This window comes from Brachyhypopomus gauderio, chromosome 17 (assembly GCF_052324685.1).
Source record: "Brachyhypopomus gauderio isolate BG-103 chromosome 17, BGAUD_0.2, whole genome shotgun sequence".
Lineage (NCBI taxonomy): Eukaryota > Metazoa > Chordata > Actinopteri > Gymnotiformes > Hypopomidae > Brachyhypopomus > Brachyhypopomus gauderio.
Genome location: NC_135227.1, coordinates 13,269,151 through 13,286,351, shown reverse-complemented (window position 1 = coordinate 13,286,351; position 17,201 = coordinate 13,269,151). Strand labels below are relative to the sequence as shown.

At 43.5% G+C, this 17,201-nt stretch overlaps 1 protein-coding gene across 2 annotated transcripts in view; it reads right to left on the bottom strand.

Moving 5' to 3' along the window:
• Positions 1-17,201, bottom strand: part of ldah (lipid droplet associated hydrolase) — a 40,736-nt gene that overhangs the window by 9,866 nt on the left and 13,669 nt on the right. For both annotated transcript variants that reach the window (XM_076977921.1, XM_076977920.1), the window contains exons 3-5: positions 15,799-15,933; positions 9,069-9,238; positions 1,554-1,794 (exon numbers count right to left, since the gene is read on the bottom strand). In XM_076977921.1, the coding sequence (XP_076834036.1) occupies positions 1,554-1,794; positions 9,069-9,238; positions 15,799-15,933 (546 nt within the window). The remainder of the gene's footprint in view (positions 1-1,553; positions 1,795-9,068; positions 9,239-15,798; positions 15,934-17,201) is intronic.

Genomic DNA, 17,201 nt, shown 5'->3' with positions numbered 1-17,201 from the left:
ATCTCCAAACAACTAAATGCTTAAAAGTACCAAGAATCATTCTTTCTTAATCATGTATGTCAACTCACCATTAATTACACATGTGATGTGAGACAGACAGAGAACAGCCTTTTATTTACAAAAGCTGGGCTCAGTGGTACACTGAGTGGTAAACACACATGCGCACATACACACACCGTGCACATGGACATGGACACACGCACGCACACACGCATGCACACGCACGCACGTACGCACCATGCACATAGACACACACCCATACACTTTTTAAAAAAAGAATAATATTCAATAAAATGTTACCCTTTAAACACAACCTTAAATATTTTGTGCCAGTGAAAAACAAAGATGTGCAGAGTAAGATCTGATTAAAAGCACACTTATGAGCAGGTGGGGCTGAAGTCCTAGACCTCAAGGAACCAAGAGACAGAGAAACACACACACACACACACACACACACACACATACACACATACACACACGGTCGGATGCACCCACACACACACAAACACTTGCTATCTTATCTGCTTATATGTATATGCATATGTGTGTGTGTGTGTGTGTTAGGTAAGCAAATGAGAGAGAGAGAGAGGGGGAGATAGAGAGAGATAGAGAGTGATGAGGGAGAGTGTGTGTGAGCGAGCGAGTGAGCATGTGTGTGAGCCGAGTTCACACCAGCCCTTCCAGGCTCTACTGAGGCCTCTTTGGCAGAATCTCCCCAACCATCACAGCATCAATCATTCACCTCCCAGGACCGACAGGGAAAACACTCTGCCTTTCACCCAGAGAAACAGAATGAGCTGTGCGGGTCAACTCCCCTCGGAGGAGAAGGCTCTTAATTGCTCCTATTCACAGCACTTCATCTGCGCCATTACACAGCAAATGGAAAGCCGTGGAGATGAGATAATAGTGCTAATAAATAACCGTTGGCTGCCACTCAAATGATTTGGTTTATGTGATCCGTCACAAGTACCACCTTCTAATGTGGTAATACGCCTCTTATCGGAGGGAGAAACAGAGAAGCATAACTTTGAGAAGTCAAGGCTGGAAGAATGCCAAATGGTGGCTTCTTAGAGAGTTAGGACCTCAAGGAGAAGAAAGCTTATCTCCTCCGGCTCAACGCTATTTTGTGTAGTTTTGCAGAACAGGGCTGTAACTGTAGGTACATACACTTCTTGAGTAGCTAGTAGTAGCTACTAGGTGGTTTTTTCTTCTTCTTGTATTACATACACTGTGCTGATAGCTACTGTATCCTAATTCACAAATAGCACTTCTAACTGGCCTACAAAAATATTTCCCTCTCTGTCACAGTGGAAGGAGAATGTTCATCTTCACCATGGCAACAGACACATCCTAAAACAAAATCTCGGACAAAACATCTTGAACCTTTGCTAATAGCAGAAAACGGGGACGTCTCACACAGAACCTCTCAAGTATCTGTTTCTGCGTTTCTTCCTTGGCAAGAGTATTTTGGCCAGTGTTGTGATGACAGCTCGATCGTTCATCCTGAGTGAGTGAGGAGGTGCTGGCCATGAGGATGGCGTGGGCCGCCTTACCAGTGCAGTCCACATCGATCAGGCCGACGGCTGCGGGGACGACGCAGGGGTCCAGTGTGCGCCAGCGTCCCAGGGCCAGCCGCACCACCACCGCCTTCAGCCAGGCGGGCAGCAGCGAGAGCAGGAAGACGGGCAGGTAGGCGCCGTAGCGCAGGTGGCACAGCGCGGGTGTCAGGACCTTGCCCTGGGGGGTACGGGCCATGCGCTCGATGGTGGGGAACAGCATGATGGACTTCAACACCTGCGCGGGGAGAGAGAGAGAGGGGGGGGTAGAGGAGACGTTCACGTCAGGCTGGTTCGAGATGGGTTCGGATAAGCCTACCGCGAACACAGGCTCCAGTTGGCAGAGGGACGTTTTCGCAGCTGTCGGATTTCGATATGGTTCCTCCAACATCTACCCTGCCGGTCTACGATCAGAGTCGTGGCTGCCTAGCAGCACTGGGGGCGATGCAGAGCACTGCTCCCACTCACCTGACTTACTAAATTAGCTGAAGCAGGCATCACAGAGCAGGGAGGAGGACAAACTACAAGAACCATCACCTACAGAAGACCACTTGTCTTTATGGCTCTTGGACACACACACACACACACACACACACACACACACACACACACACACACACACACACACACACACACACACACACACACACACACACACATTTTTGTCAGGTCATCATAATGAGGTTGCTTAAAATAAAAAGATCTCAGCCCCAAGAAGGCTCTAATGTAATGTTAATATTAATTTACATTTCGATCGCTCTTCATTGACACATTAACTGAACCGCATTTATTTCACCAAAACTGTTGTGTCAGATTCACAATACATGATAGTTTTGTTTTTCCTGATGGTCAGTACTGTCAGATTAGGCATTTATAGTGACACTGATCATAACAGGAGTGTGTAGGTCACTGGGAAGGAGGCAGAAGAAACTGCCAATCATGACCATAGCAGTGCTGTGTGTCATTCTGCTGGAAGCAAAGAAGAAATGAAAGTGGACGCGTGTCTGGCTGTCATGAAGAGAACATTACAGGCTGCCGGTCCTTTAAAGATAACTTGGAAGGTTGGATAATATGGTCAAAACATTACATAAATACATAAAGCTTCACTACTCAAAAGCTGGAAGAAAAAAAAGAATTGGGTTTTGGGAATTGTATACTTTGACAAATGAAGAAACAAAGATATATTTTAATGTCACGTGATTTCACAAACACTACAGCTGAAACTAGCAGCAACAGCCATGGTCCCTTTATGTCTACCAGTGCCCCAGAACACACTACATCACAGACTAGGTGAGAAAACACAAAAGATTCTGGCAGGCTGTGGGTCATACCAGCTGTCATGGCACTGTTCTTAGGTTATGTCACCCTTCAAGACCCGTACCTCGTTTCAGAAAAGAGATCGTTCCATTTTTTTTTGTTTTTTTGCAAAGGTGATGTATCCACCATGCTGGATAATTTTAATGAGAGTATGTAAGGGAAACATGTCATGTGCAGTCTTTTGTTTTGCGGATTACGAAAATGATAGGACAGGGAGAGGGAGAAAAAAGAGAGAGAGAGAAACAAAGAGAAAGAGAGAAAGACTGACTAGACACAGGGAGAGAGACACCAACTAGACGCAGAGAGAGAGAAAGAGAGAGAGAGACTGACTTTCAGAAACAGGAAGCACCTGTCTCTGCTTGGCCATTGACTGGAACGTAGCTCCACTCATTCAGTGAGCAAGAAGAAGTGAATGTGCTTTGTCTGCCTTTGCAAGGCTTTGCATTTCAGGCCAAATACTTTTCAGTGAAGCTAAGCAGTGCAGCATCTTTCATTTCCAGCAAAACGCAGTGCCAAATATCATTTAGTAATTTTTGAACCAAGTAAACTTCAAACCCCAATAGTGCTACTAAGTTGAAAGGGTGTTGGTTTTGACTCGCAGTACATCATCTGCTGACACTCAGATACAAACACAGGAAATCAAGGTCCAATGTAACACACAACTGTTGATCTAGGAACACGTCCCTCTGACACACATAACAGTGACTCCTGGCATATTAAGGGGCAAAAAGACAACCTGTTCCAAAATGAGATATCTATTTTGTAGACACTCAATACATTTCTGTACAACATGCTTATTTAGTTCTATATCTAACCAATTGAGCACAGATTTTGTAAACAACAACAGACAACATGCATATTTTCTAAAGAAGACAAACCATAATGGTCATATATAGTTGTCACAAACTATAGAACAAGGAAATAAAGAAAATACTGTGTAATAGCAAAAGTATTCACAGTATTAAATCCATCTATTAGTGTATCAGACCAGTGCCAAGTGCTGTAGAATGTGGCCCGGGTTCAGCTGAGCTTGAGTAAAATGTTACTGCTCAGACTAAACAAGGCCCAAGCCTCATCTTACAAAGCGTGATGCTGTTGTTGAGAACATTAGATCCACATCTCGCAAGTGAATGTGCACTGTGATCACTGACTACTAATACTAATATACTAAAACAATGGCACAACAGTATAAGGACTGAATGATCTGTGTTTATTGGTGAGTTTTTAGTGAAGCCCAGGAGTGAATGTGAAGTTCTATATAAACGATATATTAATCAGGCTGATATCTGGATTTTGTTGTCGGTTTTTTATTTTTTTAAAGCACTATAGCATTAACAAAAAAAGATGAAGATAATATCCAAAAATAAATTATATGAAGTAAGGTTGTTATATGGAGGTGAAATTGCAATAACTTCATATACTCAATAACATATGCTAAATTTAATTGAATTGTCACCTTTTGTGTGAGAATGTCTATTAAAATCCAATGTCAAACATTTACTCCAGCTCTATGGCTACTAAGTGTGCTACTAAGTACTGTATACTTTACAGCTGCAACCTGATGGTAGCACTACAGTTATCCTATGAAATAAACATGCAAAACCTCTTACTTAAGATCCAGTTTTACAACTCACACTGAATTATTGATCCCGTCATGCTCTGTTCTACAGTGACATCTGGTGGGGCCAGTATACGTAGAGTCACTTCTAGTTCTCACCATATTCAAAAAGAATTTTTTTATTGTGTAAAAAAATGGTTCATAAATCTGTAATATTTAATAGTTTTAGTGTTGGCCTATTCTTATTTTCTAAAGTGGCCTATTTAAAAACGCAATTTTATAGTGATCACTGGCCACGCTACTCTCTAAAAATCAGCATTGGACCCGGCCGTTGAAAAACGCACCTCAGATGACCACTATCTTCAAGCTGGATCTGAGGTTAAAGTTGGTGGGGTGTGTGAGCCAGAGTGAGTGTGTGTGAGGAACAGGTGATCTTTGATGTGTAAAGTGGTGGTTTTTGATGAGAACCAGCTCCTCTTCCTGCAGGTCACAAGAATGCACAGAAATCTGACAGAACTCTGGGAGGGGCTCTTTAATCAGTGAAACCGACAGCAAGTCTGTCTCTGTCTCTGTCTCTGTCTCTGTCTCTGTCTCTCTCTCTCTCCTCTCTCTCTCTCCTCTCTCTCTCCTCTCCTCTCTCTCTCTCTCTCTCTCTCTCTCTCTCTCTCTCTCTCTCTCTCTCTCTCTCTCTCTCTCTCTCTCTCTCTCTCTCTCTCTCTCTCTCTCTCTCTCCTCTCTCTCTCTCTCTCTCTCTCTCTCCTCTCTCTCTCTCTCTCTCTCTCTCTCTCTCTCTCTCTCTCTCTCTCTCACACACACACACACACACACACGTGTGTACAAGGTCCTGTTTCTGTTCTAAAGGTGGGGGCTGGGGGGGGGGGGGGGGGGGGGTGCACTGTATCCTCTGCAGCAGCATCTGGACCAAAGGAGGTGAAATAAGTTGAGATGTCACAGCCTGATTTGCACTGACCTCAGGGATAAATGTGACGGTGCAGGAATGTTAATGGTGCACAGATCTGGTCGCGCGGTGACTCTGTGAGCCATACTTCAGTCTGGGCCATGCAGAATACCTGCCCTCGCTTCCGCTGTTTCGCAAAGGAATAGCTGCACTATTCTACCACAGATCAGACTTCCCTGTCTAGAAATACTAATTTATGACTCACACAGATGTGCACAAATGCAGGCATGAATATCACATAAGATAAATAAAAAACAAAACAACTGCCCATGGTATATAACACTGTGCCATATTAATTCAATGGATTTATCAATTAATAATAATTATAACAATCTTTATTTGTAATAATTAGTGCTGTCAATTCCAGGTGCCGCGATTAAAAGTCCTCACCAGGATTTTGCTCAAGCTTGCTAGACTTTCTAATTAGCAATCCAGGTAAAATTAGTGGAATCAACACAATCCAGGAAGCCTGAGCAAAATCCTGGTGAGGACTTTTAATCGCGGCACCTGGAATTGACAGCACTAGTAATAATTATTACCAATCTTACTGCTGAAGGCTTTTAGCAACATCCCAGTACCCCCCACCCAATAACATCAATAAAACCTTAACACTCCAAGCTCTTTTAAACACTGAAAACTAATAATGCCCCGAATGGCTAAGGAGTGGCCTAAGACAATCACATAAGTGCTCACATACATTTTTCTTCCCAGTTGATCCACTTGCCTTGGAGCATGTACTTGCCAAAACTGCCAGATTACTTGAAAAACAGCAGTTTGGGAATAATTATGGGATAGTGGCAGACTGTGTGATCACCCTGATCGATCAATTATACTCGGATGTACTAAAAGCCTGGTTGCTTGATGGTGTGTTAAGAGTTTTAGCATATGGGTTTTTAAAAGCTGGAGTGTTTCAGGGCTGTAACGTGAACCGACACTACACGCTATAATGTTTATGCTTTGCATCTGGTGTAGAGAGCGATATAATGATGTTTTATTTGAGTGAATTATGAAATAAAGCCAATGTGTCTGGACTTCACCCCTGTCTGCCTGACCCTTGCTCCCTGAACACAGGCCCACCCAGTGAGCTGTAACACACACACTCCCACACACACACACACACACACACACACACACGAGATAAACACGTTTTATGTCTAAGGAATCCTGTAGATGGGTTATCGTTCCAAAGTGCAAAATGACAAAAGTTTCACAGGTTCCCCCTTTTGAACATCTGAATGATTTCCTTTGCCTGTCCCAGATAATGACACCATTTAAACATCCGAAATATGCATTCCGATCACTAGGTCTTTTGTTTAACAAATATTTCATCGCACTAATTGTTAAAGATGTGTTCAACATCAGTTCCAAAGAAATACCAATTTTTTTCATGTTTTATGTCTGTATTCTGTTAGCCTGGAAATAAATGGCCTTGGAAGCTTTTCTTCGCCTTAGTATGTCATCAAACAACATTAGTCAAAATTGTGCTAGAATCCACCTATAATAACTTATCCAGAGTGTAATACTGTAATCTTGCTACAACTCAAATGCTCTAGAAGACATTTTGTTAAATATTACTTAAACTACAATGAAAACCAATGATTCACAACGCGGTTTATAGCAGGTGTTCATTCTGCTCAAGCTCACAGATGAACAACCCATATGAAAATTCTTATCAGAAACATGCACATACATAATAAAGGGAAAAAACCAAAACCGATCTAAGTAGACATACATGGAATGAGCAAAAATGAAAAAGAAAACATAAAAATTACAATCACAGTAAAAAAAAAAAAAAAAGATTTAAAAGCAGTTTTTGATTGACAGTCAGAAATAAAATTGTAAGAAATAACAATAATGTGAAAATAAATGACCGAAGAAAACTGAACATAAGTCTCAGCCTGTGGCTTCTGAGTGGAACAATCCGTCATTTGTGATGGGCAGAACCGGAGGCCAGAAGAAGGCCGATTGGGCCTGGTGTGGTTTACCACCTATGACGCACGTCTACTGCGTGCTCTAGATCGCTCATTAGACAGGACAGAGTCCTAACATTCACCTTTGAGCCTCGGAACGGACAGACGGCCAAAGGAAGGCTTGACCAGAGTTGTGCAACAGAGGCACATGTGCAGCAGCAGCAGGCCAGAAGACGGTCACCGTCTTGAGGCGACCTGATTGGCTAAGACCTGGCATGAGGCCACGTCAGTAAGCACTGACCAGTTGGCGATGAAAACACAATGGCGAAGTCCAGCTGGACAGGCGCCGTGACCCACACGTCTCCATCCCTTCCACCACACTTGGCATCCGTGGCATTAAGAGGGATGGTGGGAGCGCGGGGGCTGGGTGCCAGACGCCTCGCGCTCCTCTCACTTACCAGTCGAACCGCGCCAGCTAACGAGAGCAGTGGAGGGGGCAGCTGCCATGGGCTCAACAGGGTCCTGCCATGGCCTGCCCAGTCATCAACAGGGCCCTGTGGTCCAACCCAAATAACTGGAGCCCCAAGGAGCAGGAGGTTCAGATTATCACACATCATACATAATCACCATGCTGCCTTCCTGGCAGCCCGCAATCTGCAGCAGTCAAGGAACTCTTTTTCCACTTTTTTTTTTGTTTTTTTGGGTTTTTTTTTGCTCCCCGAGACAGCAAATCTTGACTGGTCTTGCTATGGCCTGCTTTAGAAATTAAAACAAATCAAAAGACCACGGTCCACACCTGAGATTTATGGAGTTACCAAGACCGGCTTTACAGTGCAAACCACAAAGGTAAACATGTCAGGACCAGCTAAAGAAGCAGTACATCTCAGGCTTCCCTATAACACATCAATCACATAATTATGATCCGTTAACACCATTACATCCATTTCTCTAAGAATAAAAATCTCTATGTATTTCCAGAATATTGTTTAGAAGTTGCAGGAGTGTCTTCTTTAAGCAGCACAATATTTATATTGTGTATTACGATTCAGGCATTATCTATACAAAGTGGGTTGTTCATAGCTGTATTTGGTTGCCACTGGAGATAAACATTCCTTTAAGACGAAAGCAACGGACTGAAACGTAAAGTTAGTTCAAGAAAAAAGTGAGGGAGTAAGAGGGGGAAAAAAAATCACTGGAGTGCAAAAGGTAAAAAATAAAAATGATGAAGAGCCCGTGTTAGTAGCAGGAAAGTCCCAGAGGGAGAAAATAAACTGAGGTTCTTTTTCACGTCATTTAATCTGCTAACCTTCAGCGCAGCGGGCACAAGGGAAGAGAAGTGTCTCGTTATCCTGTTCGGCAACGGTGTTTCGGGGTACTTGTGAAACACACGTGCCCCAGTGCACCCTGCCTAGCCGGGCGCCCGAGCCCCACTGGGGTCGCATGTCACACAGGTGGCCTATGACATTTCAGCGGGAGGAGCCGGAAAACTGGCCGCGCTGGTCATTATTTACACATTTAATATAGAGGAGCCAGACATCAGCCTGCAGACACGGCCAGACGGGTCACATTGAGGGACGTTAATCCAGGTTTACCATAATCTAGCCCATCCTCCTCACTCAAAGACATGGTCTCACGTGACTTAGATGCTCAGGTATTTAATGGTTAGAATATAAATTATTAATTCTTATTCGGCTAGCATGGATAAATATGTATTAACATACAAAAATGAATCGCCCCTGGGGAATGTGTATTTAAAAGTTTTGATTTACCTTTAACTCTGGGTCTCTCTTCATCATCTCCAGGATGATGTAACAGCCAATTGAGTGGCCAATCAGGACCAGTTGTGTGTCTCGAGGCACGTGCTCCAAGAGGAAGGCCAGTTTGTGCTCGATCTGCCCATTCACGCCAAACACGTCCTCCGACTCCATCACAGACGCGTCTTCAGAGGACAACATGAGAAAATGGGATAAGCACAAGTAGGACACAAGACTTCGAGCCAATGTCCATTGTCACCACCACTGAACCACACTGCTGTGAGTGTCTTCATTACCACCAGGACCAGCAGTATAATTAAGAAACGTGATGGTGTTTACTGATGGCAGATCCCTTATCTGAACTGGAATTCTAAGATTTAAAAAAGAAAGATTAAGAAACAGTAATCTGAGGGTCACATTAAATTGGCAAGTTTACCAAGTGTGAAGTTTTCTTTCAACATGTCGATCTTTTTCTTCATTATTTCTTTAGAGAGGTAAAATTACGCCCCATTGAACAATTCCGGTAACCTGAGATCCTGAACAGTGCTTGGCAGACTTTGATATTAACTTTATTCATGCAGTGCTGAACGAGGTAAAGTTAACTCCCGGCAGAGGGTATGAGCAGGCACGAGACTAAAGCGGCCGCAGAGACTGAGAAGAGAGCGATGGAAAAGAAAGGAGGTAGAGAGAAAGAGGGAGACAGCAGGAGAAATGAGCAGGAAGGAAGGGGGAGCATGGAGGGTTTGTGCTATTTATCATTGTAGTGAACTATGATTGAAGATCATTTATTAATGAGAGACAGAGGGGGAGAGGAGAAGCACAAGGAGAGAGAAATAACTCATAACAGCTTAAGGACATAAAAAGATTAAACAGTCTATTATGAGACATCACACAATATATGGTTACTGGAATATACCACATCTTGTCTTTGCAAAAATAACACTGATGGTATTATTCTGATATTTCCGCAGATAGGGCTGGATGTGGCAACATGCCCAGAGACCTGTTTTATTAAAGAATGCTGCTGAAATAAAACAAATGAGAAGAAAATAACAGCTGTAATCATTTTCAACAATAAGCGATAGGCGGCTGTAAGTAATGTTCTTTCTTGTTGCCTGGATACTGCATGCCATTGGTCCGATACTGGCTCACCAGTTAATACTGCATCAGTATAAGAAGTAACCTCTAACACCACATTGATGAGACATTTGTTGATGTACAACAAAAACTTATCGATTGTTATGAGCATTGCGATAGTGTCACAATAATGAACTCTATACCTTAATAGCTTCTTAACTGATTAGAAACAGACCTGTTCTATTTCTCTCCCTGAGGAGCCAGACACCAGCATGTTACCTCCATTTTATATTCTTGATTTCAGACTCTGTTGTTGAGATTCAGTCATAGAAGTCTTACCAAAACACACCTTGTTCAGCTGATGAGTACAGATGGGCTTAAAATGAGATTCTGCATAAAAAGAAAAATGTATCTGGGCTTCTGGTTGCCGTAGGTATCAGCGCAAATGCGTTTTACATGTCATGCAGGTTAAACATAAAAATGGGGTGGAGAGAATGATGGAGACTGATTGAACACAAAGAGCTCAGAACATTAAATCATTTTTATCACATAAAATACCAGCCCATTAGAGAGACTGATAACGCAGACAGTGTAATTTATACTGAGAGGAGCAAACCCTGAAACCTTGCTTCTGGCACGCATGATGCCCCCAATACCTAGACTCCACTAGACTCCACTAGACTTCAATGAGCTCAACCCATAGGCTAGGATGTAGAACAGGCTGATTTCCAAAGCTGTACGAGAGAAAAATCCCAAAATGCAGCTGTAAACAGTGCGCAAGTTTAACAAAAGGGTAAAAGTGACTAGACCAAAGAGTGTTTCAAATGCGTTGGGCTGGCTGCTCTGAATTCAAATGTGTCAGGATCAACATTCCTAATTCATGTTCCACAGACATACTGAACATTCAGAACAAAGACATCAACAGCAGAGGGTTTTGATTATTGTTTATTAATTATTTATTACATTTAAACAAAGTAGAAACTCTGTAAATTAAAATACATTTTCTGAATGAGCAGTGTGAATAGAGTGTTTAGCCATGTGATTTTGCTGAATGACTAAGAACTAGTAAGACTATAGTAATTGTGATTACAGGTGTAGGGGTTTAGTTATGGGTATTTATCTACCCAGCCTACTTGCCAAGGACCTACAACCAAGGACAGAAACAGGTGCAGAGGAAGGATTAATATGTGTAGTAACATAATAAATGATTTGACTCTCTGAGGTACCTTTATCGGTACTAATTATGAGTTCATCTCGCCCACTACAGCAATAACCAAGGGAGACCGTGGTAACACATTTAACCAGATTTATTAAACAACCAACAAAATATTAAACAGTAGAACCACTATTCTAAATTAAAGTAACACAAGATAATATACCCAATGGGAACATTACAGACCGGTGCAGGATGCCTCAAAGTCCAAGGAAAAAACCGCCCCAAAACCCAGCGGAAAAGAAGAAAAGAGAAGAGGAGAGAAGAGAGGCGAAGGGAAGAGAAAAGCCCTCCAGCAAAATCCTTCCCCTTTATACCCGCCAGCATATCAAAGAGACAGCAGTTGTTAAACACCAGGTTAACCAATGGGAATCAGGTTGATGGTAGAGACAACGGAGTACATGTGCATACAGAGTACATTTCCACACAGGACCCCCACCGTTGGGGTGAAGTCTACAATATTTCCCAGTAAGTGAGGTAACCCTTAACCTGTGAGATAATACTGAAGATGGCACCTTTCCCACTACACAACATGCCGCAAAATGAGTCTAAACATGCCAAACAATATAATCATCACTGATATAACACATAACCAAAATACAAATAGTCAGTTGTATCCCATTTCTATGGGAACCTATAGGCATTCTTCCACCACTGTGCCTATCTGCGAAAAGGCCACCATTTGTAGCAACCCATGGTTTTATGCAAACACACCAGATCCTGCTTTCCCCACAGAAACATCAGAAACTTGAGTTTTCCTCTAATAAACCTAGGTTTACACGTTCAGTCTAAATGATTAATCTTCAATAGGGCATTCCAAAATCGCACAAAAATAAGCACTCGTGGTAATGCATTTTACGCTTAGCTGAGGTATTTATCATTCCTAGCACATATAATATCCTGTCAATAATATTTGCTAAAGTCCATGATCTGTTGCCAGTGGTAGCTTTTCTCTCCTGAACGTGTGCTTAGGAACAGACAATGAGGTTTGAAGGCAGTGTCCTGTGGACTCCTCCACACCGGCTCTCCCAAACACTCCTGAGCCCTCTTTCTCACGTTCCAGAACCAGATTTACACCTTCCTCCCCTCCCAGCAGTTCCTAGCCTGGCCTACCTGTGTTTATCTAACAGCACGGAGTGCAGGGTGAACAAGGCCTTCCTGGACTTCCCAGTACCTGGTTGTGAGGTATACCCACTTAACTGAACTTGACTTCATGCTTATAGCCTAACGCCACAGCACTGCCTTAAAGGCTCATGTACTTGCTGGTTGCCACTTTTTTTTGTGTGCAAAGTATCACAATCGCCTGGATTCTGCCTTTCTGGATTTCAGTGGATTATGGAACAAATCTATGAGACAGAACTATGGAACAGAAGATATTTCCCATTCAGCATTTTGAACATCTGACAGCAAGCGTCTCAGAAACTGCACAGGCCGTTTCTCTTGTCTCTAAGCAACATCAGTAGCTCTGGTAACAGCCAGGTATTAAGGCACTGAAACAAGATCTGTTATGAGTCGCTCAAAGTCGTTACATCACTGCCGTGCAGTAAGACTCTTCTAACCCTTCACAGAAGGGGAAATTAAAAAGTGGACCAAAAAATAACACATCAATAACATAAAATACACACAAAAAAAATTAGGGACTCGCTGCTGCCAACGTGCCACTTCAGGGGTAATTTTGAAGGGTTCTGTAATGCAAGTATATAAGCAAAATGACAGGAAATCTGACCAATGTGATTTTCTAAACAGGAGTGGCCAATAGCAGCCTCACAATTCTCAGCATCCTGAGGAAGAGGATGTGTCCAGTCAGAGGAGCCCAAACGCTGACCTGTGAGTAACTGATCTGAGAGATACTTTAAATGCTTCATTTTGCTGCCATCATACATAAGACAGGACTACAAGAATGAAGGAAATTCCATTTTTTTGTTGCATGCTTTAGCAGTCTGGACACTAATAGTGGGCAATTTAGTCCTATCAAGGCAGGGAAAGTGGATTCTGAGCTGCAGCCTTGCAGACTCATTCTTACCAAATGAATGAAGACTGTGGGTCTGAAAGTCAAGGCTTGACCCAGGACACGGTTATTGACTTTGGAAAGAACCAAAATGTTCTCTGTGTTTGTATTAACATATATTTTCAATGTAATCAAAAGCATGAATCACAAATTGCCAGCCACAGGAAGAGTTTTCCCCACTGGGATATTCGGCATGTTTACCCCCACCACCATCACCCCGTGCTTTCGCTTATGTTCCCCAAACAGAAGGATGTGATATCGCTTAATGTTTGCTGTAAAATACGAGCAGACCCATAACGCCCGAGTGACTGAAGTGGTTACGAGGTTGACGATCTTATCAATGCCCTCTAAGTCTCCCCGAAACCCTGCTGGGTCGGCTGGTTCCCCCGGGCAAAGAGAAGGTTTCCACGAGCTCCAAGGAGCCAAGCCTGCTGTTCACCCCCGAGTGACCGAGCGGCCTTTAAGCAGTGGCAACATCTGAATGGGCAGCATTCAGAGTCGATTATAGAGCAGTTCCTCTTTGACTGGACTACCACTTCACACAGCATAACCACTGCAAACTTAACCCTGGTTATAATAATTAACGACAAAAAGTCATTATGGGTACAAAACGCAACCTTTAAACGAATGAATACAAACCGTAATACATAGACACACACAGGCACACAGGGCTACTGATGAGGCAAATACCAGGAAAAAATCAGCTAAAATGGCAGAGGATTTTACATAAAAATAATTCTATCTAAACCCTGTGACACAAAATATGAGGGGTTCCTTAACACGGGTTCCTTAGCATCTGACTACAGATCTTTGCCGGTTTTAGTTTGATATTCTATAAGCTCAGCAATGGGCCAGAACAAAAGCAGCTACTTCCCTGGACAGGGGCATCTGGGAGCCAAATGGCAGGAGATGATGAGGGACGGATAAGTGAGAGGGAGTAGACAATAGACTGAACGGAAAAAGAGAAAAGGAGCTCGCCGCACACTTAGTGCCGCCCTGCCCAAGCCTCCCATTGATGATAATCAGGGATGTCACTCAAACAGAGAGCTTTGAGGGGGAAAAGGAAGTCTAACTTTTACTTATGTCCTCTCCTTAATCTGTGCTGTCTTGGCAAAAGCTTGCTGCTTGTTGTCATCTCCTGGCAAATCCGATTTCAAGACAGAGCTGTGACTTCTAATCACCCTGTGACGTGATTGGGCGACACGCGAACAGCAATAAATGTCATCATCTGCTGTCTGAGCGTCGCCAGATACCGCCTGTGTGGCCGTGAGCAGCGTATGGCTGCGGTCTGGCAAATGCTCACCATGTGTTCACAATAAAAAGAGGAGTCGCTCGGTGCTTCAATTTGTAGCAATGCTTATGACATCTCATGGGGTTCAAGGAACACATGAAGGCACTTAGCACGCTAAAACTATCTACAACCCTTTAATTACCACATGAATGCACTTAGCTTCTCGGCTTTGAATATTTATATTAACAAATGGCTGCATTTAATAATAAACTTTTCACTTTCCCACTGAATCACATTGGTAATGATATGATTTATGGAATCATTATCCAAGTTCATGGGGTCAAAAATATGTGGAAAATATGTCTAAATAGAATCTAATGAGAAGTGAATAGCCTACGTAGTGTGTGTTTTTTTTTTTTTACTGTCTGTGGACCTGACATGGCCAGCTTCCACCTTCACTGTCCAATCCATCAAGCCAGCCAGTGGAAGTGGTGTTTCTGGAGATCTGAGCCATCTGTATGTGGTTTGGCTTATTACAGGTGGGCTTGGCTAACGTCTTTCCCACGTAGCGAGCTCAATAAAAACGTCCACGCTGCTTTATGGATGAACATGCTGGACGTTCAATGCGCTGGCATTGGGGAAGAGGAGGAAGAAGGTGCCCAGTCAGCCCTGATCGCAACTCGCGCACCACATTCCACCGCACGGCGTGGCGGCCACAGGAGCCCAGGCTCTCGGGCGGCCGCAGGACTGACTGGTAACTCTATACCCTAATCCAAGACACCGGGGCTCAGCGGGCAGCCCGTAAAAGATCATCGTCCGACATGAGGCTTATCCTAAAAAAGTAACAACTTTACATGACAACAGAAATAACACTAAAACAAAGCACAACGTATCAAATACGTGGGAAGACAGCGTGACAAATGAGAGGACTGGACGTTTAGTGACATTTCCCCCTTTTCTTTGGTGGGTTGTGACCCTCTCCACTTCACGCATCACATATTTCCCTTCATAACAGGAGCTCCATAACCTCCTTAATTGTCTGCTGCCACCTACTGACTTCATTGCATTAGTGGCTTCGTCATCATACTGAAACATGATCAGGAGTAAATTGATATGCTAAATTAATAGAAATATATTACTATTACTAAAACTATTACTATTGTGCTCAGTTTTAAAAGGTGCTTTTTTAATATACTGTTTGCTGTGGATCTCCTACCTTCAACCATGTCCATCGAGTCTTGAGGTGAACAATGTCCAGCATGGCTCACTGCCCATACAGGGTGTCGTCGGTTGAAGGCCTGATACAACGTCCGCGTGAAGGTTTTGTAAAATCCCACAACACCTGGGTTGCCTGTGGAGGACAGAAAAGAAGTATGAAGACTCTGGTGAGGGCCTTCAAATTAAAGACGTAGAGAAGAAATCAGACATGACGCTGAACGAGGGGTCCTGACTCCATGGCCTCATGGAATAAAACACACATTGCGAGCGCGGTGAACAGAACCTAACTTCATTTACCTTGACCCAGCTGCTGGTTTTCATTGACATTTCAGGGACAAGGATTCTTGGTGGGAACACTGGAGGTGAAGACTTGGTAGAAACGGAAGGTATGAACATTTCAGACAACCTTAATGTGCCAAGGTAAGAGCTTCTATTGACCTATTGAGCTTAATTTACTTGCAACACAGGAGGGGTCTGCTGGGATTTTGTGCCACGTTGAAAATAAATAAGCAAATAAATGAACTCATTAAACGTATATATACATACATTTATATATACAAAGGGATGATACCAAATATTAAAATTATATCACATGCCATGATAAGGGAAAAGGTTTTTTTTTTTTTATAACATTTTTTTCCTTTCAAGGGCATTTCTTTCATTGTGGACAGCATGTAATCCTTTCATATGCTGTAATACATGATAGTCAATGTAACACATAAGCTACAGCAGAGCTTTCAGACAGGTGTCGGGCCTTCAAATGGCCGGTCACACGAGAAGCTAAGCCCCAGTTAAAGTGAGAGGTCGTCCACAAGGTCAGCGACCCCGTGCCGTCGGTCTTAGCGGACGGGACGAAGCGCGAGAGAGAGGGGACGGGTAGAGAGGCGGCAGTGCTGAGAGCCAGCTGTCCCTGCAACTGAACAAAGAGCACCCTGTCTCAGTGGTCAGGGCCAACTCGCTCCAGCTCTCTTTGGGCAGCGTCTCAAACCGCCATAAATCTTGTGTGTGAGCGAGAGTCTATGTATGACAGCACCACAGCAAAAATGAGTTGCGCAACTCCACCACAAGTCCACTGATGTTTTGTGCAGAATTTCTAAAAAAGGGGGGGCGGGGGGTGGGGGGGGTCACCGACGGCCACCTGGAGAAAGAGTCATATCAGGAGTCCTGTCACCTAGTAGCACGGTCATTTTAGCGCTGTGGTATGCTGGAGGCGGTGAGTAACTTCCGTCTCTTGGGTGCGCTCAAGGTGCTCGTAGTTCTCAGTCTGGTGAGTCAGTAGGCCTGCTCCAAGTACAGTGAAACTGGGTGATGAGCAAAACTGTCCCAGACACAACCGCTCCTTCCCATCAGGCTGCCCGTGATGCGTGCAGCTGCGTAAATCAAAACGCAGACTGTTTTTCG